The sequence below is a fragment of the Xyrauchen texanus genome, chromosome 29, assembly GCF_025860055.1.
Source record: "Xyrauchen texanus isolate HMW12.3.18 chromosome 29, RBS_HiC_50CHRs, whole genome shotgun sequence".
Taxonomy (NCBI): domain Eukaryota; kingdom Metazoa; phylum Chordata; class Actinopteri; order Cypriniformes; family Catostomidae; genus Xyrauchen; species Xyrauchen texanus.
The window spans coordinates 13176255-13198675 of NC_068304.1; the positions used below are offsets into that span (position 1 = coordinate 13176255).

At 45.2% G+C, this 22421-nt stretch overlaps 1 protein-coding gene across 3 annotated transcripts in view; it reads right to left on the bottom strand.

Annotated features, from left to right (window-relative positions):
• Window positions 1–22421, bottom strand: part of LOC127622886 (spectrin beta chain, non-erythrocytic 4-like) — a 119587-nt gene that overhangs the window by 96865 nt on the left and 301 nt on the right. For all 3 annotated transcript variants that reach the window (XM_052097019.1, XM_052097018.1, XM_052097017.1), the window contains exons 2-3: window positions 21822–21973; window positions 7930–8103 (exon numbers count right to left, since the gene is read on the bottom strand). In XM_052097019.1, coding sequence (XP_051952979.1) covers window positions 7930–8103; window positions 21822–21973 — 326 coding nt within the window. The remainder of the gene's footprint in view (window positions 1–7929; window positions 8104–21821; window positions 21974–22421) is intronic.

Sequence of the window (22421 nt, forward strand, 5' to 3'; positions counted from 1 at the left end):
TCCCTCGTCTCACGGACCCCTCGAGGACCCGGAAGGCTCCCAGGAGCTCCTGAGGCGACCGACCCAGAGACCGAGGCGTTAGCTCGGAGGTGGTAAGACCTCTCCGTTCCCCAGTGGAGGGACGGGAGGAGAATCCTTTGTTTTTACATTTTCCACATTCTCAATAATAGAGCTATTTCCTTTGCCTCTGGGTCACCTGGCCGCAAATGCCGTTCTCACGGCAATCTGCTTTCAGATTACGACAGTCCGGTACACGGACGCGGCCTTCCGCCTGCCCACGACTGTCCCCGGCCGGCCGGTTCAGACAAGTCCAGAGGGCGCCAGCATCAGACCTCCTCCTCAGTCACGAACCCGCCCCTGCGGGTCGCGTGAGCAAGGTAAGTGCTTTGAGTCTGTTCTCAGCACCTCAGCCTCAGGCTGCAACGAAGCCACCCGATGCTGCATTACCTGTTCCGCCCGCTCGCGAGGCCCGCCGGTGTCGTCCAAAATACTGCGTCCCTTTGGTGCCCCTAAGCGTAGAGCTGGGAAGCGTGGCTTTCAGCTTCCCAACGCATCACGCTGGCTGCACCGGACCATTCGACTTCGGTTACGCCAATTCAGTTTGCCCGGCTCCTGCCCCCTTCAGGAGCGTCCGCTGAAATCACGACCCTCTTAGCCAAGGAGCGCGGTAGAGCCCGTCCCTCCAACCGAAATGAGGAAGGGTTTCTACAGCCCTTACTTCATTGTACCCAAGAAAGGCGGCAGCTTACGACCAATCCTGGACTTGCGAGTTTTCAATCGGGCCTTGTTAAAACTCCCGTTCAAAATGCTCATGCAGAGAAATATTCTGGCTGGCGTTCAGCATCTAGATTGGTTAGCAGCGGTAGACCTGAAGGGCAGCGTACTTCCACGTCTCAATTCTGCCACGACACCGACCCTTCTTACGGTTCGCGTTCGACGACCAGGCGTTCCAGTACAAAATCCTCCCCTTCGGCCTGTCTCTGTCCCTCGCGTCTTTATGAAAGTCGCAGAAGCGCCCTGCCCGCTCACGGTAGCCGGCATCCGCATTCTCAACTACCTCGACGACTGGCTCATCCTAGCACACTCTCGAGAGTTACTATGCACACACAGAGACCAGGTGCTCCGGCACTTCAGCCGTTTGGGGCTTCAGGTCAACTGGGAAAAGAGCAAGCTCACTCCGGTTCAGAGCATCTCTTTTCTCGGGTTGGAGTTAGACTCAGTCTCAATGACAGCACGTCTCACGGCGGCGTGCTCAGTCGGTGCTGGACTGCCTCGCTTCCCTCAAGCCAGGCACAGTGGTCCCTCTAAAACTTTTCCAGAGGCTCCTGGGGCATATGGCGTCCTCCTGGCGGTCGCGCCGCTGGGGTTGATGCATGTGAGACCACTCCAGCACTGGCTCCAGACTTCGAGTCCCGAGACAAGCATGGCACCACGGCACGCATCGGGTAAGGATCACCCCGCCTGCCTCAAAACACTCCGACCCTGGACAGACCTCTGCTTTCTACGGGCAGGAGTGCCCCTGCAGCAGGTGTCCCGGCGTCCTGGTCACAACGGCGCCTCCGGTCGGGTGGGGTGCCGTGTGCAGCGGGCGCGCAGCAGCGGGCCGTTGGAAAGGGGCCCTGCTGCGTTGGCACATCAATTGCCTGGAGTTGTTGACCGTCCTTCTTTCTCTCAGGAAGTTCCTCCCGTTAGTTCGGGACAAACATGTCCTCGTGAGATCGGACAGCACCACAGTGGGGGCATACATAAATCGGCAAGGCGTGCGGCGCCCACCACATGTCACAACTTCGCCCGCCGTCTCCTCCTATGGAGCCAGCAGCGACTCAAGTCGCTGCGCGCCACTCACATCCCGGCAAGCTCAGCGTCGTAGCGGACGCGCTATCACAACAACGCCTGCCCGGTGGGGAGTGGAGGCTTCACCCCTGTCGGTCCAGCTGATTTGGGAGCGGTTCGGCAAGGCCCAGGTAGACCTGTTTGCCTCCCAGGAAACCTCCCACTGCCCGCTCTGGTGCGCCCTAACAGAGGCTCCCCTCGGGACAGATCGCTGGCACACAGCTGGCCCTCGGGGCTGCGCAAGTACGCATTTCCCCCAGTGAGCCTTCTTGCACCGGTGCTGTGCAAGGTCAGGGAGGACGAGGAGCAAGTCACGTTAGTGGCCCCCTACTGGCCCACTCGGACTTGGTTCTCGGAAATCATGCTTCTCGCGACAGCTCCTCCCTGGCGAATTCCCCTGAGAAAGGACCTCCTCTCTCAGGGATGGGGCACGCTCTGGCACCCACGCCCAGACCTCTGGAACCTCCACGTCTGGTCCCTGGACAGGACGCGGAAGAGCTAGCCGGCTTACCGGCGACCGTTGTGAATGCAATCAACCAGGCCAGAGCCCCTTCTACCAGGCACCTTCACGCCCTAAAGTGACGCTTGTTCGCAGATTGGTGTTCTTCCCGAACTGAAGACCCGCAGAGATGCGCTATCAAGTCAGTGCTCATGTTCCTACAGGAGAGGCTGGACAGGAGGCTGTCCCCGTCCACCCTCAAGGTTTATGTTGCCGCCATTGCCGCCCACCACGATCCTGTAGACGGCAAGTCTTTGGGCAAGCACGACCTGATCCTCAGGTTCCTGAGAGGCGCCCGGAGGTTGAATCCCTCCCGGCCAGGCCTAGTTCCCTCCTGGGATCTCTCGGTAGTCTTGGGGACTCCAGAGACCTCCCTTCGAGCCGCTTGAATCAATTGGACTCAGGGCCCTCTCTCTTAAGATGGCCCTGCTGATCGCGCTCCCTCCATCAAGAGGGTCGGGGACCTGCAAGCGTTCTCTGTCAGCGACACTTGCCTGGAGTTCGGTCCAGCAGATACGTCTTTGATCCTAAGACCGCGACCGGGCTATGTGCACAAGGTTCCTACCACACCATTCCGAGATCAGGTAGTGAACCTGCAAGCGCTGCCCCGGGAGGAGGCAGACGCAGCCCTTTCATTGCTGTGTTCAGTGCGCGCCCTGCGCATTTACCTGGACCGCACACAGAGCACCAGACGCTCTGAGCAGCTCTTCGTCTCCTTTGGGGGACGGCAGAAAGGGAATGCCGTCTCCAAACAGAGGCTCGCCCACTGGGTTGTCGATGCCATCACACTGGCTTATCACACCCAGGCCGTGCCCCTACCCTTGCGGGTCCGAGCTCACTCAACAAGGGGTGTTGCGTCCTCGTGGGCACTGGCCAAGGGCACCTCCCTAGCAGACATCTGTAGAGCCGCTGGTTGGGCAAAACCCAACACATTCGCGGTTTTACAACCTCCGCGTTGAGTCGGTTGCGTCTCGTGTTTTCTCAGGTCTGAGCCCGTAGAACTCAGTAACACGTAGACCGACCGGCCGGGTGGATCGCTTGCGCCCAGCGCCCTTTACCTGACGTCAAGGTAAAGCAGTGCGCCTTCTTCCCAGGGCGCCCCACACTGAGCCGGGACCCTGGTCGATTCCTCCCCAGCCCTCCGGGTCCGCGGTTCAGCGGAGGAACTCGCCGACCCAAGCCACTGCGGGTACCCTGGTGGCCACCCTGTACTGGTATAGGGGCTCCACAGGTAAAATAAGAAGGCCTCCTGTTCGGACTCCCCCTGTGTGTAATTCCACGGTTCTGTCCCCTTACGAGCGGACCCCGTGTCTCCCTTAGGCAGTTACAGCTGCCCGGTCGCCGTGCTGTAGCAACTCCCCCCTTTCGAGGCTGGATCTACCACCGTGCCATACTTTCCACACAAGCCCTAAGACGGCTGTGTGACATGTCTACCACTTTTCCTCCCCAAGAAAAAGGGCAGGTGTGGTCTCCGCAGGGTCTGGGTAAGACCCCCTTCCCTATATGCGTGTAAGGGCCCTGGCCGTGATTGCTCTATGCGAGAAACATAGAGAGAAAAGAGGCCCAGCCAGGCTGGCCCGTTCCCATGTTGGCAAACATCGCCTTGTTCCCCTCCCAGGGTAACTAGAAGGATCCCGATGTTCTTATGGGGCATTGGGGAAGGGTACGTGCAGCCAGGTACAGACGATGCGCGACACTGAATGAAATCCCTGCCCGCCTCTGCATCGGCGGTTCACGTACACGGTTCAGGGCATGGCAAGACTGGAATGGGTCCCCTAGTGTCGCTTCTCCGACACAACGTGGAGAGAGCGACAGAAGGGGAATGTTTGGTTACGTATGTAACCTCCGTTACCCGAGGGAGGGAACGACACGTTGTGTCTTTCCTCCGCCATGTCGCTGAACCGAGCCACTGTTGTGGCCGGACCATTTCCAGCTCCTCAGAAAAATCCTGAATGAACTCCCGTATTTGCCCCGCTTAAATACCCATATGTCCGGGGGCGGGGTATGCAAATACTGACTGCCAACTCCCATTGGCCCTTTTCAATAGATCAGAGGTGAATATCGGCACTCAAGAGAGACCCCTAGTGTCGCTTCTCCGTTCCCTCGGGGAACGGAGGTTACATACGTAACCAAAAGATAATTTGACTGAGGTATTTTTTGATAAACAATCTCATCCCTGTTTCTAAAAGATTTTGCTTCAAAGCTGTACCTAAATATGTGTAATATTATTTTCAATAAGCCATGAGAATAATATCACTCCAATAAGTGAATTAATCATAATTCCCTTTTTAAAGCTAATTCCTTACAGTAGGAATTGTGAGCGGATACAACAAGACATTGTATTACGATTTTAATGGTGGAGAATTTTATTCAACAAACAATCTAGTTATTTGTCATTTATCTAATTTATAATGGTTGCCAAACTCAACTAATTCTATTATAAATTTCCTTATGTAATAATGTAGAATAAGGACAGTTTCATTTAGTTCCTAGCTCACACAAACTGTTTCCTTACATATCATGGTGTAGAGTTCCGGCACTTTAATCCGTTCCGTATACATCTACATCAACCAAAAATCCTACAAATATACTGAACCCATCTACCTTTATATACTTATACATTTCCTACATCTTTATCCTTGTGTCTAAAACAAACAATGATTAACAATTGGTCGAGCATAACTGTTATTGGACACTTAAACATAGAAAAACATTAAAAGTATTGGTTTCAATAATGAAAAACAATATCGGTCAATCTCTATTTAGCATCTTTTGCCTTAATGCTCTTCCCATCTCCCCTCTACCTAATTGCTCTCCCTCTGTTTCACTCTCTCTGTTCGGCTGCTGCAGTGGTTAGGCCTTACCTGCTGACTGGGCAGAGTGCACACCAACAGATATTAGGATGGGGAGGGCAGAAATCGAGAGGAAGAGAGGGAGTGGAGAGATGTTCCAGCACACATGAACACGGCATATAAAGTGGAATCTTTAAGAGTTTGGAACAAACGATAGAGCAAAGCTGGAGAGAGGATTACCAAGAAAAGGAAAAGGACAGAAAGAGGAAGAAGACACGAAGTGAGCGCGAATGACGGTGGAGCTCCACCCCGTGATCTGCCCACCACACATGGTGGATCGAGTGTCACTCCACCTCTAACAGTCCCTGAAACTTTCCCTGTCGAGCCAGCGCAGTGCTATTTACTGGAATTTATGATACATTTATTATGCTTTTCTGTTCTTTTTGGAGCCTATAGAGCCACACATTGTCAGTTGCGCACTCACACTCAACAGGGGACATATACGACCACCCTGTATTTATGCATGCACAGAGGTTTTTCTTCAGCAAAATTAAATTAAATTACATGAAAAATATGAACAAGATCTTAAAGTTGAATTCTTTGCTAGGGTTGCAGCGGTATACCGGTTTGAAAATCGACGGTTATCATACCATTTACATCGGTATTGAGAGAAAAATGCAACCGGACGGAGAATCTCACATGCGCTTGCACATGTCCTTTCCTCCTTGTCTGCCTGACTCGTCAACTTGCGTCACACACACACACACACAAATGCAGCGGAGAAATTGTCAGAAAGAAGCGAGGCGAGGGGGTCTGACATGAGTGTGTGTGTGAGTTTGTAAAGGGATCAATGGAAAAGGAGGAGGCGAGAACCAGCTTTTCAATATAAATAATAGTTTTAATGATAAACTCAAAAGACCACATAAACACACACGACGGACATGTCCATAAACGATCTCTCTCTCCCGCACGATACTCTGCCGTCGACCTTTAAACCTCGGAGGCTTGATTAGCCTAATACGGGACTGGGTGTGTATGATCACGACCCGGCCCCACCCTCTGTCCTGCCACAGAGTTAAAGCAGTGTTTATCAACTGGTTTATTCGGACTGGGTCGCGGACATCAGGGAAAGAACAATGCCATGGTTCTCCCATTGAAGATATTTCGGCAGCCGCCCAAGTGATTATTTATGACTGCCGAGGCAGATTTAATGATAATCTCGCAAACAGCTAAAGCAGACATGGGCCATTTACGGCCCGCGGGCTGGATCAGGCACTCCACGTGGTTTAATGTGGCATGTGGCTCATTTATCGTAAAAGTGTTTTTATTTTTCATTGGATAATTCAGTTAACTTGCATTGGGACATAACACATCTCTACAAGTGTTTAACATGGTTAAAGGAGAAAGCGAGACGTGCATGGTTGCCAGATATGAGATGAACGAAACACCCCCAGTTTGAGATTTATACTTACTCAAATTGGAAATATTCCGCCAAATGTTATACTTATTTTGTGAAATCTGGCAACCATGCACGTCTCGCTTTCTCCTTTGAACAAATTTAGCGATCTGTTGTGCAATATTCTGCTCAAGGAAAAGTGTTATACGGCTACTCTGTGTCCATTCTTGAGGCTGCTTGTGATGTTTGGTGCGACTAATTTTGCAGGTAAACCTTCTCAGTGATTAAATTAAATATAAAAGTAGATCTTGGCATCATTGACACACGGAGGGGTAATCATTGACATGCGAGCAAAAGCAATCCAGTGACATATAGTATATGTATTTATTATTTGTGCAATTTAGAAATGTTGAAGTCCCTTCGCGCCTGTATGTTAATCTAACTCTTGCAGTATTAATTTATCATAGTCATGCAGTCTGTGTTATTCAGTTGTATGCTGAAAGTCAAACGTTGACAACAACAACAAAAATAATGTCACTTGATGCATGTCCTTGTACTGGAAAACCATTAACAAACTATGCCACATAAACGGAAATGCAACCAAGGATACATTAAATACAGGTTATGTTTAATCTATGGCAGGTCACCACTTGATTTCCAATGTAAAATCTGTCATGAAGCAAAACCAGTTGAGAACCACTGAGATGAAGCTACAGACATGAGCAAGTCTGGCCTCACTGTCGCGCACCTACTCTATATGTTAACTGTTAATAATCATAGGACATTACTTTAAAATCTCACACAGCTGATGTTATTTTTCATTTAGTAGTTAATTTAACATGTAAACTAACATGCTTTAGTTATATAACATGTTGTAGTTACATGCTATTTTTATCATGTTTATAATTCGATTTATTATTATAATTCTGTTAGCTTTCTTATTTTTTCTATTTATTTTATTTTCAAAAGGAAGACTTTTATTACACATACTTAAATAAAAGTATGTTTTCACTGATAATAGTAATTGTGTAATACCGTATACCGTGATATTTTCTGAGACGGTTATCATACCGTGGAAATCTCATACCGTTGCAAACCTATTCTTTGCTTATGTTTAGTCTTGGACTTTATGCTGAAACATATCTGCATGTATGCAGTGCCACACATCAGTTGCCGATGCCACTGAAGAAACACCTTGCTGTCAACACTGATTCATTTATTTCTCAACAGAAAATATCACATAAAAGGGGGTTTCCTGATATCAAGTGAGTTTGGCCATTCGTGTGATCTCAACATGGCACCACCGAGGGGGACCCACCTAATGTCTTCATCAAAGAGTCTTCATCAAAGCCTCTTAATGCACTTACAAAAAATCCAAAGTGGCATGTAGAATCCCAAGGAGCTCTTACCTGGAAGCGAAGGATGATGGTCCACATGAGTCCGAGAGTGAGTCTGTGGTTTCCATCAACGATATCATGAGAACCAACATTTTCGAGGTGAACCCGTTGTTCTTTGAGGAACTGAAGAGCCTTATCCACATTCTCTAGACAGTGAATCCGCATCCTACCTCTCGTGGGTCGAGGCTTAGAACAAGAACATATTGAACACATGAGCATTAAAAAGCATTAGTATTGCATTTATCTCTAAACTGACATTTAAAAAGCCTGAAGCAAATCTAAATCTCTCTTATTATAAGAATATCAAGAAATAGCAAGGAATACATTAAGTTTGCTTTAAACAGGGTTCCCACTCTTTTCTTGAAATGATTTTCCAGGCTTTTCCAGGACATTTTCAAGACTTTTTCAGCTGCTACAGTGCGAATCAAGTTATCACAACTAAGGCTGGGCGATATACCGATATTATCATATCGAGATATATTTTGAAACAGATGTGATATTGTACCTATACCGTTATATCTGTATTATAGTTGTGCAAAGATTGTTGTCTTTCACAATGCCACCTGCTTTCCTCTACTTGCAATGCCACACTAATAAAACAGAAGTTATTCTCTACTTTAGTTCATACACTGCTATTTTACTTGCTGATATCAGTTTAAAAGTCCAAACTCTCACAGTCAAGCTGTATTCGCAATCAGTCACTAACGTTAGAAAATATTAACTACCGGTATTATCGGACTTCTAAATTAATTGCATCTGCTCGCACCAAGGCACATTACGCATCTGGTATACATAATGGCATAAACTGATGAGTTATGTGTTTTTGACTCTAAATTATTTTGATTTATCAAATCTTTGTAACCGTTTTTGTCAATATTGCTGAAATGGATAGACCTTTTGTAAAGCTAAATGTGTTTAAATGCAAAATCCATTTAGCCTACTGGTGTATGTAATGGATCTGAAGTAAACTATTCTGACAAACTAGGGTAAAATACCGGTATATATAATATATCATATATAGATTGCTTAAATGTTTATTCATCTCAATCTTTCTCTCTTGTACTTTCTCCACAAAATATTTTATGTTCAATAAATCACCAAAACAATTTCCTTTACTTTATCTGTTTACTGTTTTCTTACAGTTGACTTAGTGCATCTGACACCTGCATTGTTCAAGTAAAAAAAATAAATCCAAACTATGAATATCAAACTCAAATCCTATCCTGCAGTGCAAAAAGGTCAATATAAAACAAAGCAATGTCATTTCAATTAAAATGTTCCTCTAAAATAAATCTGTTATTGTAGCTTCTTGACGCTCTCCTGCAGGTCTTCCAGTGTTTTTGCTAGGGCTTGCAGCTCTTCCTTTTTCTCGGCCACACTTTTGCGATAAGCATTGGATTTGGACAGTAATGTGAAGTCCTGTTTTTTTTCTGCTTTCATTGCCATTTTTTCATCCTCAAGGTATTGCATATACCTCATTCTTGCTCCTTTGCAGTGTTGGATTAGGTGTTTTGGCAGGGCTTCATCAACTGCACGCTCAGCCATTGCATCCTGGACCAGGCGCAATGCTATCAGACTCCTCTCCTTCAAGTTTTCCACTAGCATGTCCTTGTTCACGGAGTACCCTTGTTCAGGATAGGATTTGAGTTTGATATTCATATTTTGGATTTATTTAGTCACATATCGAGTTATCTGCACAACTACAAGGGTAAGTATTTTAATCTAATGTGGTGTGCCGGCAGATAGCAGCTAAGCTAGTTCGCCACGTGTTCATTTTTTATGTAAGGTTAGTATAGAAGCTTGTTTTTTCTTAGTTTTAAAGCAGACTGTTTGTTCATTTTTGTGATAATTGTAATATAAATTATATTAACTTGCTCTCCTCTCAGTTTCTAATAAAGATCAGGGCACAGGTGAAGTCACTGTCAGGGCATTGTGCTACAGGTCCATGAGGAAAACAGATAAACCTCACAGTTTGAGTGTATGGTGAAGCTAGAATTGATAAGACCGCAGTTACAGGCTTGTTACTTTAATAGCCCGATGTTCCTGGGGACTCGGCTAAGGTTATTCATGATTAATGTAACTCAAATGAAAACAGTTATTGTAGGCAGGTAAGTTTCCCTAACTGGTCCCCTCTGTGTAAAATGCGTTCTTATTCAAGTTTTCAACTCAGTCATTCGTTTAAGATGCAATCTTGTGTTATAAGTATTAGGCTATCATGATTATACAGTGAGCAAGCTATATAAATAAGTATTTAATATAATAAAAGTGTAGAGCAACAACCGAGGGTGTAAGGTAAAGGCTGAATATTGTAGATTTATTACAATATGTTGCAAGTTTGAATTAAAATACCTGTGGATATGCAGGAGCACACACTCTACAAAGGCCTGACTGGAGATTTGCCTGATCTATCCGTCCTTCAGGTGAGTAGGGATATAACAATAGCAAATTTCACTGTACAGAATGATATATCAACCAAAATCTGTATACCAGTATTTCATTATTTTCTTTTTCCTCCCCTTTTACAAACAAATATTCTGCTTCAAAGAAAAAAAATTAAATTGATGTTATCATAAGGGTTCTTCATTATGAACTTGTATGCCATGCATAACATACTGTGGATAGAAATTACAGGGAAAGTTACTGGTATGATAATTGTGGTTATATTATATTACTATTATATTTAGTGTATTGCTAATCAATATATTGTTACTTCCCAGGTGACAGCGGCTCACTTCAAGAGCAGGTGAAGCAAGTTGGGACAATGTTGAAGACATTTGCTTGCACTGGGCAATCGGGTACAACTTGCAAACAACACCTGTGGTTGTTGGTTTAATTCCCACTGGGGCCACCTGTACATGTAGTAGACCTAGATATAAATGTCATAGTTTAGTAGTTGAAGGACCAGGACTGACTACTTTATTCTTTTATTCTGGGAACCCCTGTAGGTGCAGATCAAACCCTAATGCTGCGACGTCTTGGAGTTTGGCAATGTTGTGCGTAGCATGGACAACAAAATGCTATGCTGCAACATTTCAGTGCCAATGTGTCTGTTGGAGAGTTATCCCTGCCAGGGGATCTGTTACTCCCCCCTAGACACCCAGGAAGATTTGGCGTTGCTTGACAACAGTTTGAGGCAGGATAAAGAGCTCCAGCAACGATTTGTAAGTGTGCCGATTTCGTTTATAACGCCATAGGGTAATCTAAAAAGTAAAATTAAGATCGTACACTGCATATTCTACAGTCTGAATCCACAGCCTGTCACATTTTAAATTTATGAGAAGCTTCAGAGAAATGTAATTTGTAACAAGTTTTTTTGTATTTTCAGCTTCGGTTTTTGGCAATCAAATGTGGGAGGGACCTAAAGACAACCGTGTGGCGAATGCTTCAGAGTATCTTCTCTAATCACCTTTCCATCAATACAACCTGGACTGGTGTAAGGGATAAAGCATGTTTTAGAGACATGTTCCTGAAGACCATTGTTCAAAGTAAGTTGGATATTTTTTTATATTTAAGTAGATGTGTATGACCTTATGCCATTCAAATGGAATGACAGATCTTTATTTTCTACAGGAGCCATCCGGAAGAACCCGGCAACCCAGGATGCCACTGATGAGGCGATCCAGGTTAACGCTACGCGTTACCTGAAAGGAGCATCTGAACATGAAGGTGGAAAAAGGCGCCACACAGCTGAGAGGGACCCACAGCCGACCCCTTAAACCTAGGCTGACTACTGACACCCCAGCATCACTGACAACTGGAACCCTTTCTTTATCCTGCAGTCAGTAACATCAAGACCCCTAAAAAAGCCTGCTAAAAGTGTCAGACTACACTCACCCAATCCACACTGTTCACTGTGGAAATTGTTTTTTTTTTTTTTTTTCTTCTTCTTTTCTCTCGTGACCCTGCTTTGAGGGCAGCTCCTTGGATGAATATGGGATGGTTTGTCCTTTTATACAGGTGCACGAGGAATCACTGAAGATATGCCAATTTGCACTGCCTCATTCTGGAGGTCGGGGAAAACCGGTGATTCTTAGCCCACTACGCCACGCAGTCCCCAACCTCTCCAGACATTCTGAATGGCTGTGTTCTCTACAGCCAGATTTTCTGCTGTTAATTATATTTCCCACTTGTTGTCATGTGTAAGTTGAATGTCAAAATGTATATTATACCTGTTATCCTGCACATTCCTTGATACCAAAGATCTCAATTATTTCATATACAATTTGCTGCTTATTTCATTGTTACAGTGCTTAACTATTCTATTTTTTAATATAGCTTGTAAATCCTAGATTATACATCTAATACTTGATATTTGCACATTATCTGGTATCAAATATTCTACTTACCGTGACTTTAGTATTGGCTTATTTCATTCCGTCAGTGCTTAACGATTCTATTATAGTTTGTAAATCCTATTTCATGCCTGATATTTGATATTGCACATTAACTAGTACCAAAAATTCTACTTTCATTCCGTCACAGTGCTTAACTGTTATTCTATTGTTAAATATAGCTTGTAAATCCTTGTGCCACAGGTCAGCATTGCAGTTATAATGGTATATTCTACTCCAGAGCTTTACTCTAAATTATTACCACTTAACCTATGTTAGAAATGACTTGTAAATATGATGTTATACCTCAATTTATTTGGTATCCTTCACTTTATTTGGTACCAAATATCCTCATTGCTTATGTTTACTGGTAATTCTTTTCATCCCAGAGCTGACCTCTTTATATTATTAACAATTATTGTAAGTGTTACAATAGTGTTTTTTAAAAACCTGCCTGTTCTTTAGTGTGTGTGTGTGTATATAATGTTTGTATTTTTCTGTTATTTATATTTCAGTGATCTGACATCTTGTTTCAATGACAGTTACTGTACTTTGAAATGTGGAATTAAAACGCCAAATGGAAATATGTCTGGTTTTATCAATCATTATTCTTGATAAACTGCATGCTATAAATATATATATATATATATATATATATATATATATATATATATATATATATGTATATATATACAATAAGCGGCGGCAGATCGTTCGAAAAAAGCGTTTGCCTCCGACGGTCCGCCTTCGATATAACGGCGGCGGAACGGCGGATAGCCAGCGGGCCGGCCGCGGAACGAAGGTGGTAGGAAGGCGGCTGCCGCTTTTAAAAAGCGGCTGCCGCCGGCGGTGCGCCGTCAAACGTGTTTGCGATATCGCCATTCTGCCGCTTCTACTGCCGCCGGAGCACCGCCAGCGGCCCGCCGACTTATTGCTATCTGGGGTGCTGGCTACATGCAGAAATGAAAGCAGACAAGTGCTTCGAAGGCAGCTGAAAACAGACATTCATGCGTAAAATGTTTAACCCGTTTACGTTCAACCACAAGGAGGGAAAATTATTTTCCAGGACATCGCAAACATTTCCAGGACATTTTACTTTTTTTTCCCATTTTCCAGGTTTTTTCCAGGTTTTCCAGGACGCGTGGGAACCCTGTTTAAAACACGAACAGTGGCAAGCTTTGGGTGGCAACTGGCAACAACTTCAAAACTATATGACTGTTGTCCTTTAATTGAATTTTAGGAAATGATATATAAAAAAAACAAAGCCATCAATCGATTAAATTTTTTATCAAATGAATTACATTTGCCGATTAATTAATCTAATTAATCACAATTAATCATATTTATAAATATTTGCAGAGAAAGGCCCTTAAATAACAACAATTCAATATATAATTATTAGGCCTGTCGATTTAACACATTAATTCAGTGCAATTAATTCTATGAAATAATAACGTGTTAAAAAAATTAACACAATTAATGATGTCCTTGTACCATAATAAGGACTTTTCCTATCATTGGAGCAATTCAAGCTTGAATTAGAGGAGGTTGACAAATTTTCTCCAGGGACAAATTTTGTTCCTAGTCCACCCATGGCTTGAAGTACCACCTGTTTTCTCTGGGGGGCAGTAAGCAAAACTCCAGTTGTTTAAGCAATATGCATCTTGTTCAGAGAACAAACCACACTTACCAATAGCAGACAGCACAAGATAAGTCTTGCGTTCAAACACAGCTTGATCCAAATACAGGGATCTGAACACCTGTTTTTCGAAGTAGCAAACTATGTTTATCTTGACACTGTGACTAAAAACTGTATGTTTATGATGCGAAGCAACCAAAGTGAGATGCCAGAAAAGCGTCTGTATGACACTTGTGTACATTGACGCGTCCTTAGACAAGTCTTTATTATAAATCTATCTCTGATTGACAAATTCAGTTGCAAAATGTATTGCTGTGATCTGTATGCCAATGATTGGCTTTTGTTCAATAGTAAAGAAATGAACAAGAAACTGCCTTCTAAAGCAATTTTTTTTAATGTTTCATTGCTTTACTCATCTGCCACAATAATGTAATCATACCTGTCAACACTCCTGTTTTTCCCAGGAGTCTCCCGAATTTCACACCCATCACCCGACCCCCTCCCGTTTTGTTATTTCTCCCGGGAAACTCCCATAATTTGTATGGCCCAAACCTCGTTATATGAATAATCACATCAATATATTATTCAAATGTTCTCCAGTTGCCAGATCTTGTATGAATCGCATCCTACTCACACAATCGACACATCATACAAATTTCAATTTGTGACCTCAACCTGGCAACCTACAACCCAGTTGCGCTGTTGATATCTGCAAAGGTAGTAGATGCGAGGAAGTTGAATCAAGCATCACTGGTATATGGGAGGCAAGGCTGCACCGGTAATCGAATTGATTGACAGCCCTAATAACTATAAATAATTATATTTCAATAATTACAAATATAATGTATATTATACTGTAAGTATAATAATTCAGGTCATTTAAATGCAATACATTATATGTTTATGTCTGTTGTCATTTATTAACAATACAAAAACATATTTTGTTTATTTCCATATTATTGAACATAACCCTATTATTAGTCTACAGCCCACCAAACCAAGCGTTTTTTCCTACACTAAAATTACATCAGAATGCAGAGCCACAACAGTCTGTTATCATTTAATGTAATTTCTTTACTCACTGAAAGCTGCATATGGACATGCGTGTTCTTTGGTGAGTCTTGATGGGATAAATACACAGTCAAGCACTTTCACAGGGTAAAGTAATTTGATGAAAAGCTTTCTAAAAGGGTGTTTTCACACCTGGCTCGTTTGGAGCATTTGTTTCGGAACCTGATACATTTTCTCCCTTGGTTCAGATTGCATAGTCAGATTGTTTTAGTGCAGATCCAAGTGTGATTGCTGTGTTCATATATGCCTATACTATCTAATAATACCACCTATTTTAATCTGTACAATGATGCCAGCAACATTTAGTACGTTTATATTGAATGGAGAGCAAAATATTGAGTCAGAAGAATGATTTTCTGAATCAACTAATCTGCCGCCGGTCATTCATATCGGCTGTAAAATGGAAGATGGCCACCTGTTAACACGAAAACCAGTTGAACTGTAACATCGGCAAGTATGTCATACCTCAGAGGGAAGAGAGCAAGATCTCAGCAAAATAGTCGGCAAGTGTGATGCCCTCAGCCAAAATCAAGCTGTGTGGAGTCTGCTAGTGTGGCACTGGCTTTAAACGTAGTTTGAACCTTAGAAAATATTATTATCTTGTGCTGTTGCTGGTGTCAAGCGAGCATGAGTGTGGTTTGTTGTCTTTACAGGTGGTACATCAAACTTGAATAGGAATATTCCTTATTACGGTCCGGGGACATGATTAATTGCATTCATTTTGCAATGCACTAGTTTTTAAATAATTAATCACACTGAATGTATGTGTTAATTCAACAGCCCTAATAAAAACAATATGTAAAAAAACTTTTCCTAATTTTAGGATATTTTTATGAGGTAGCACTCACACCATTGCAAAAACTTTGTTCCCTTTACAAAAAGCTTCACTACGATGTTGCGCTGCTAAGCGCTACAGGGAACAGCTTTAGCTGTGAGCCGAGCTGAATAATGTGTGGAACACGTCAATGAACATTGATCGGAATTTATAGCCTCGGCTGATGTAATCATTAGATGCACCTGAGGCCAGGCTATAAATGGATACGTCACCAGGTGTCGTCAGAAACTCTTTTTTCAGAGCGATTCTGTTTCTGTGTGTTTCACACACCCTGTCAAAACTTTCTTTCCTCTGTTAGGAGATAGAATCAGTTAGGCAGTGTGCAGTAAACGTTGTTCTATTTTTCTCTTCTGTTTAGAAAATATTATATATATATATTTAAAAAAAAAAAGAGAGAATGACTGAAAGCCGCAAACGGTGCGTGTTCCCCTCTTCTCGCTCTATAGCTGAAGACGGCACACATCAGTTTTTGCTGTTTGTTTGGGGGTAAGAGCACGCTGCTCTCGCGTTGCAGCAGGGCGGGTGCGAGCACTGTGATTTGCTTTAACAGGCAGAGTGTGTCGTGCTCGCCTCGCTTGCTTCCGGGAGTCAGCACTCATGAAAAGATCGTTCGTGGGGCTCGTGCATGGGTTTGGCTGAGGAGCAAGAGACGGGTTGACCCCTTTCTCTCACTCTCTCCCCAAACCCAGCTGGTCCTTCACATGATCTCGGCTGCTCCGACGCTTCTTCGGATCATGAGGTGGATCGCGATTCTCTTCCCGCCTCTGAGCTTTCCGTCCGCAATAAAAAATCTACGGAGGAATTGCTCGATGTTGTTACTCGTGCGGTTGCCAGATTGGACTGGCCACGCGAAAAAGAGACCCCCAAACGCTCCAAACGCCCAAATTAGGGGATAGATTTTATCTTCCAGTCTAAGAAAAAGAACGCCTCATGGGTCCCTTCCCTTTCTTTGATAACCTCCATGAAGAGCTTTCTCGCTCATGGAGAACCCCTAAAAAAAAAAATATATATATATATATATATATATATATATATATATATATATATATATATATATATAATATAAAAATATATATATATTTTTTCTTCCCGTGTTCACATACCCTCGACGTCATTATATTCGACTATCGTGGGTGCTGAGGCACGGGGGTATTCAGTGGTCGAAGAGACGCTTGTGGGCTATCTCTCGCCGGGCTCGGCATCGTCACTTAAGAAGCCCTCTCTCCCCTCAAAGCCTTGTAGGACAACCTCCACTTTAGTGGGAAGGGCTTATCAAGCAGCAGGTCAGGCTGGTGCTGCTCTGCACACTATGCTGTTTTTCAGGCGTACCAGGCTGACCTCCTGGAGGACCTGAGTGTGGGTTCTGCGCTTGACGAGCAAACCTCAGACCCACCTCGGTCCTGACTGAAGGGAGGCTCAAAAGCAAAGCGTGGCGAGTCGTGCTCCTCCTCCCAGGGATTGGGGACAGTCTCGCCGCCCTCACCAGCCCCCGAAGCAAGACCTCAGGATAAATTCTAGTAAGAGAAAACCCTGACGGTCTTGCGCCTAGATTTGAGGGTAGATCCCCTCGGGACGGGGCGCGTGTTTCACTTCACCCCTCCCGGTACCCCCTCGAAGCCCCCCATTCCCGCCACCTCTTGGTGTTTCGGGTTGCAGAGGCTTCCATCAAAATTGGGTGTTTTCGCTGTTCCTGCATCTTATTCAGGACGCGAAACACCCGACAACCCCTCAACAGGAAGTGTTAAAATATAATACCCATCTCAGAGATCCTGGCAGCGTGGAAACTCCTGCCGGATATATTCTTTTCTGTGGGTCTTATAAGGGCGTCAGGATTTAATTCACTCGCCGCTTTTCCGTGTTTCAACGGCGTGTTCTCACTACCGTAAACCGGATTTCTTTTTTGTAAAAACAAAAACTCATTCTCCTGGTTAAAGGGGCCATGGTATGTGTTCCCCTTCCAGAGAAAGAGTTAGGTTATAACACTAAATACTTCCCGTTACCCATGGAGGGTGAGGGGTGGCGTCTGGCTTAGATCTTAAAGCTTGAACTACCCGTGGGTGTTCAAGTCCAAGATGATGCCTGTCAAGATGGTCATGACTCAAGCCCTACAACTCGTTTGGCTGGTCAACATCGATCTTATGACGCACTTCTATACTTCATTTAGAAGTTCTGCCACAACATGGAAAGTTCCTGAGGTTCACTTCCAGGGGCGAAGTCTTCCAGGGTCAGGTTCTTTCACTCAGCCTAGCCCTTTTTACCCGCACATTCACAATGCATGATGTAGCGCTGGCTCCTTGCGACTCCGGGGCATCTGCATTCTGAATTATGTAGACGACTGGCTGATCCTAGCGCAGTTCCAGGAACTGGCAGTTCAGCACAGGGACATCGTCTTAGCTCATCTGTTTCTCTGGGTTTGAGGCTCAACGCCAAGAAAAGCGTCCTCTCTCCCACTCAGAACACTGTCTATCGGGGCATCGTATGGAGTTCAATCTCAATGCGGGCACAACTGTCTCCCGCTAGGATTGAGTCCATTTAGATCACCCTGAGCAAAGTCAGGCTAGGTCAAGGTTGCACTGTTATCAGTATCAATGATTTCCAGGTCTCAGGGCGAATGCGTCCACAGTGATCCCTCTGGACCTTCTGCTCATGAGACCGTTTTTGTTGTGGCCAAAAGCCAGGGGCTTCTTCCAAGGGCCAAAACCCCTAGGCTAAATAGGGTTACGCGCCTCAGGCTTCGTTCCCTTTCTATGTGGTTCAGACCCCGGTTTTCTGCCTTGGGTCCCACTCTAGGTGCGTCTTGTTGTCGCAGGCTGCTAACGACAGACGCCTCCCTGATGGGCGGGGTAGCGGCCTTAAGTGGTCGTCCAGCTTAAGGGGATAGGAGGGTCATCAGCTTGGTTGTCACAGTCACTTTCTCGGGTTGATGGCTGTATTTCTGGCCCTGAAATACCTCCTCCTGAGGCTGCCATGTCTTGGTGCGGGTGGACAATGCAGCGGTAGCCTCTTACATAAATCATCAAGGAGACCCACGTTCTTGTCTGCTGTATTTCTGACACGTTGGGTTCTCCTTAGGGCCCAGGGCAAGCTCCTGTCACTCAGGTCAGTTATATCCCTGGATGCCCGTATATGGGAGCAGATTTACGGTCCAGACAGAAAATACCAACGGGGGAGTTAAGAACTCCACCCTAAGGTAGTAGTTGCCCAGAGTTCGCCAGCAAGGGTTTTTGCCTCTCACTGATAGCACCGCGCTGGCCGAACAGGGCTTGGTTCTCGGAGCTAATCTCTTCCCTCGACGGCTCGCCTTTGGTGATGCCGAACAGGAAGGATCTTCTGTCTCAGGCACAGGGCAATATTTCATCCCTGCCCCAAATTGTGGAATCTTTCATGTTTGGCCCCTAAGGGTACCAACTGAGGAACACAGGGCTCTCTCCTGAGGTTATCGAGACCTTTTTAAATGCCGGGCTTTTTCCACTTGGAACAAGTTTGGGTGAAATCTTAGGGCAGAAGAGGACCTCTTCGCCTCTATGAATAGCGCAATGTCTCCTCTACTTCTCCCTGAAATCACCCAGCCCCCTTGGGTCTAGACGTTAAGACACATACATGACCCAGAATGCGTCTGTATGCGTTTCTTTCCCGGTTTCTCTGCTCCCGGAGTCTTGGCAATGTTCACCAGCAAGGGTCTTGCCTCCTATTAATGGCGCTGCGCTGGCTGAACAGGATATGGTTCTCGGAGTTAATATCTCTCCTCGACGGCTCACCTTGGGCGATTCCGAACAGGTAGGACCTTCTTTCTCAGGCTCGGGGGACATATTCATCCCCGGCCCGAATTGTGAAACCTTTCATGCTTGGCCCCTGTAGGGTACCAACTGAGGTTCACAGGGCTTTCTCCTGAAGTTATCGAGACCATTGCAAGTGCTAGGGCTCCCTCCCTTGGAACTGATCTGGGTAGATTTTACAGGGCAGAAGAGGACCTCTTCGCCTCTGTTGATAGCGCAATGTCTCCTCTACTTCTCCCCGAGTCCCTCCCCTCGGGGGTGCTGATCGTGGTGGCGCATACATGACACAAATGCGCCTGCATGCGTTTCCTTCTAATAAGTTCAATTACAGAACCAGCTAACTGCCAGTTTGCTTCAGTTCTGGATTTCCGGTGGAAAGAACTGTCAGCGGGCACTTGCCTCGCCACTGCCAGGTTCTATGTGGCTTCCACTTCGGTTTGCCACGCCTTGGTGGGCGGGGTGCCCTCTAAGAGGCATCCTTGCTAGGACCTCTTCATAGGGTAAGACCCCGCCTTTTTAAAACCTCTAGAGTCAGCGTTTGGTAGACTTCTGACTCTCAAGATGGTTTTTCTTATGGCAATTACGTCTCTGAGGAGACTTGGGTACCTACAGGCTCTGTCTCTCTTGCCGGCCTGTTTTGAGTTGCCCCAGGTAGGACCAAAAGCATTCTTTGCACCCTCACCCTGACTACCTGCCCAAGGTGCCTTTCGCGACCCTTGGCCGGTTATTCTCTAAGCCTTCTGCTCCCTGCCGTTTGTAACGCCGGAGCAGCTAAGACTTCTCAGACTTTGTCCAGTCTGTACCCGTCAGACTTATGTCCACCGCATTTGCTAGTGGCGTAAAATCAGGGCAGCAATTCTTCATTTGGAAGCCGTGACTGGGTGGCGGTCACGTCCTGACAGACTATGTCACTTTGGGTGAGGGACATTACTACCCGGGCCTACGAGGCGCGCGATCAAGCTTCGCCAGTAGGTTTTAGGGCGCACTCTCCAAGAGGGCTCTCCTTCTCTAAAGCCTTGGCTAGAGGTCCCCCTCTGCAGCAAGTTTGTGGTGCGGCAGGTTGGTCCTCTCCGCTCACATTCATCAGTTTTTATGACAAGTTTGTGTTGCGATAGGGTTCTCTTCGCACACATTCATCAAACTTTATGGGTTAGATGCTTTGCTACTCTGGGCTCTTATGCCCTTGAGTCGGCATCTCAGCTCATGCCTGAACAAGTTTGTGATGCGGCAGGCTGGTCCTCTCCGCTCACATTCATCAGTTTTTATGACAAGTTTGTGTTGCGATAGGGTTCTCTTCGCACACATTCATCGAACTTTATGGGTTAGATGCTTTGCTACTCCGGGCTCTTATGCCCTTGAGTCGACATCTCAGCTCATGCCTGAACAAGTTTGTGATGTGGCAGGCTGGTCCTCTCCGCTCACATTCATCAGTTTTTATGACAAGTTTGTGTTGCGATAGGGTTCTCTTCGCACACATTCATCGAACTTTATGGGTTAGATGCTTTGCTACTCCGGGCTCTTATGCCCTTGAGTCGACATCTGAAGCTCATGTCTGAGACCTCTCGCGTTTTTGTGAGTACACTGCACAACCGTAGGGGTCCGGACAGCCCCAAGTGTGGCGGCGTGGGTATTGCGTTCCCCGTAGCGCTTAGCAGCGCAACATCGTAGTGAAGCTTTTTGTAAAGGGAACGTCTCGGGTTACATGTGTAACCCTTGTTCCCTGAAAAAAGCGGAACGAGATGTTGCGCTGCTTTGCCGCACTGGGACATCCCAGGACTGCTCTTCAAAAAGAAGTATCTGACGACACCTGGTGATGTATCCATTTATAGCCTGGCCTCAGGTGCATCTAATGATTACATCAGCCGAGGCTATAAATTCCGGTCAATGTTCATTGACGTGTTCCACACATTATTCAGCTCGGCTCACAGCTAAAGCTGTTCCCCGTAGCGCTTAGCAGCGCAACATCTCGTTCCGCTTTTTTCAGGGAACAAGGGTTACACATGTAACCCGAGACGTTTTCATCTGTAAAATATCTGTTCAAAGGTCATTAAAACGATGCACTTAAAACATTTTCCTCTAAAATTATTAGGAACTTTTATCATCATCATAAGAATGTTCTATTAAAATGATTTCATGATGTTAATCTTTCTTTTGTTCCTAACATTTACACAACCCTTATATATCATTAGCTACAGTTTTTAGAAAATTCCCTTTTAGGGGGGAGATCTTTCTGGACTAAGCTAAGATCTTACCAGCAGCTCTCCTGACAGGACCTCCAGAAGTCTGATGAGCATGTAGCCGTCTCTTAGGTCATTATACAGGTCAGAGATCCGGCAGGACACGCGGACCAAGTGAGAGTTCACCCATTTAGTGAAGGTCTTTTTCTGTACTGCGTCTCTCTCATCTGATAGGAAGACAGAAAGACACAAACAGACATGCTTATACACATAAATGCACCTCAACACATCTAGCAATAACTAGAGATACCGACACAAACTGATACAGACAAAAACTAAAACACAGACAGAGTCCTGTTGTGAAAAGCATATAAACTTTGTGTTTCATCAGAGAGAAAAAGAGTGAAAATAGAAAGTCCACTTTGGACAAAAGTTCTCTCTGCATTGTACGATGACCTGGATAAATAAGAAAAATCATAGAAAATCACTGCTTCAAAGACCAGCTTCGTCCAACAAGCATTTTCATGCTGGTATGGGCTATTATATGCTGGTCTGGTACTGGTCTAGCTGGTGGACCAGCCAAGCCAAGATGTTTGACCAGCACTGGCACAGTTTTCTATCTTTTCACTGAAGCTGGTTGATCTTGCTTATTAAGCTTGTTAACAAGCCTGATGG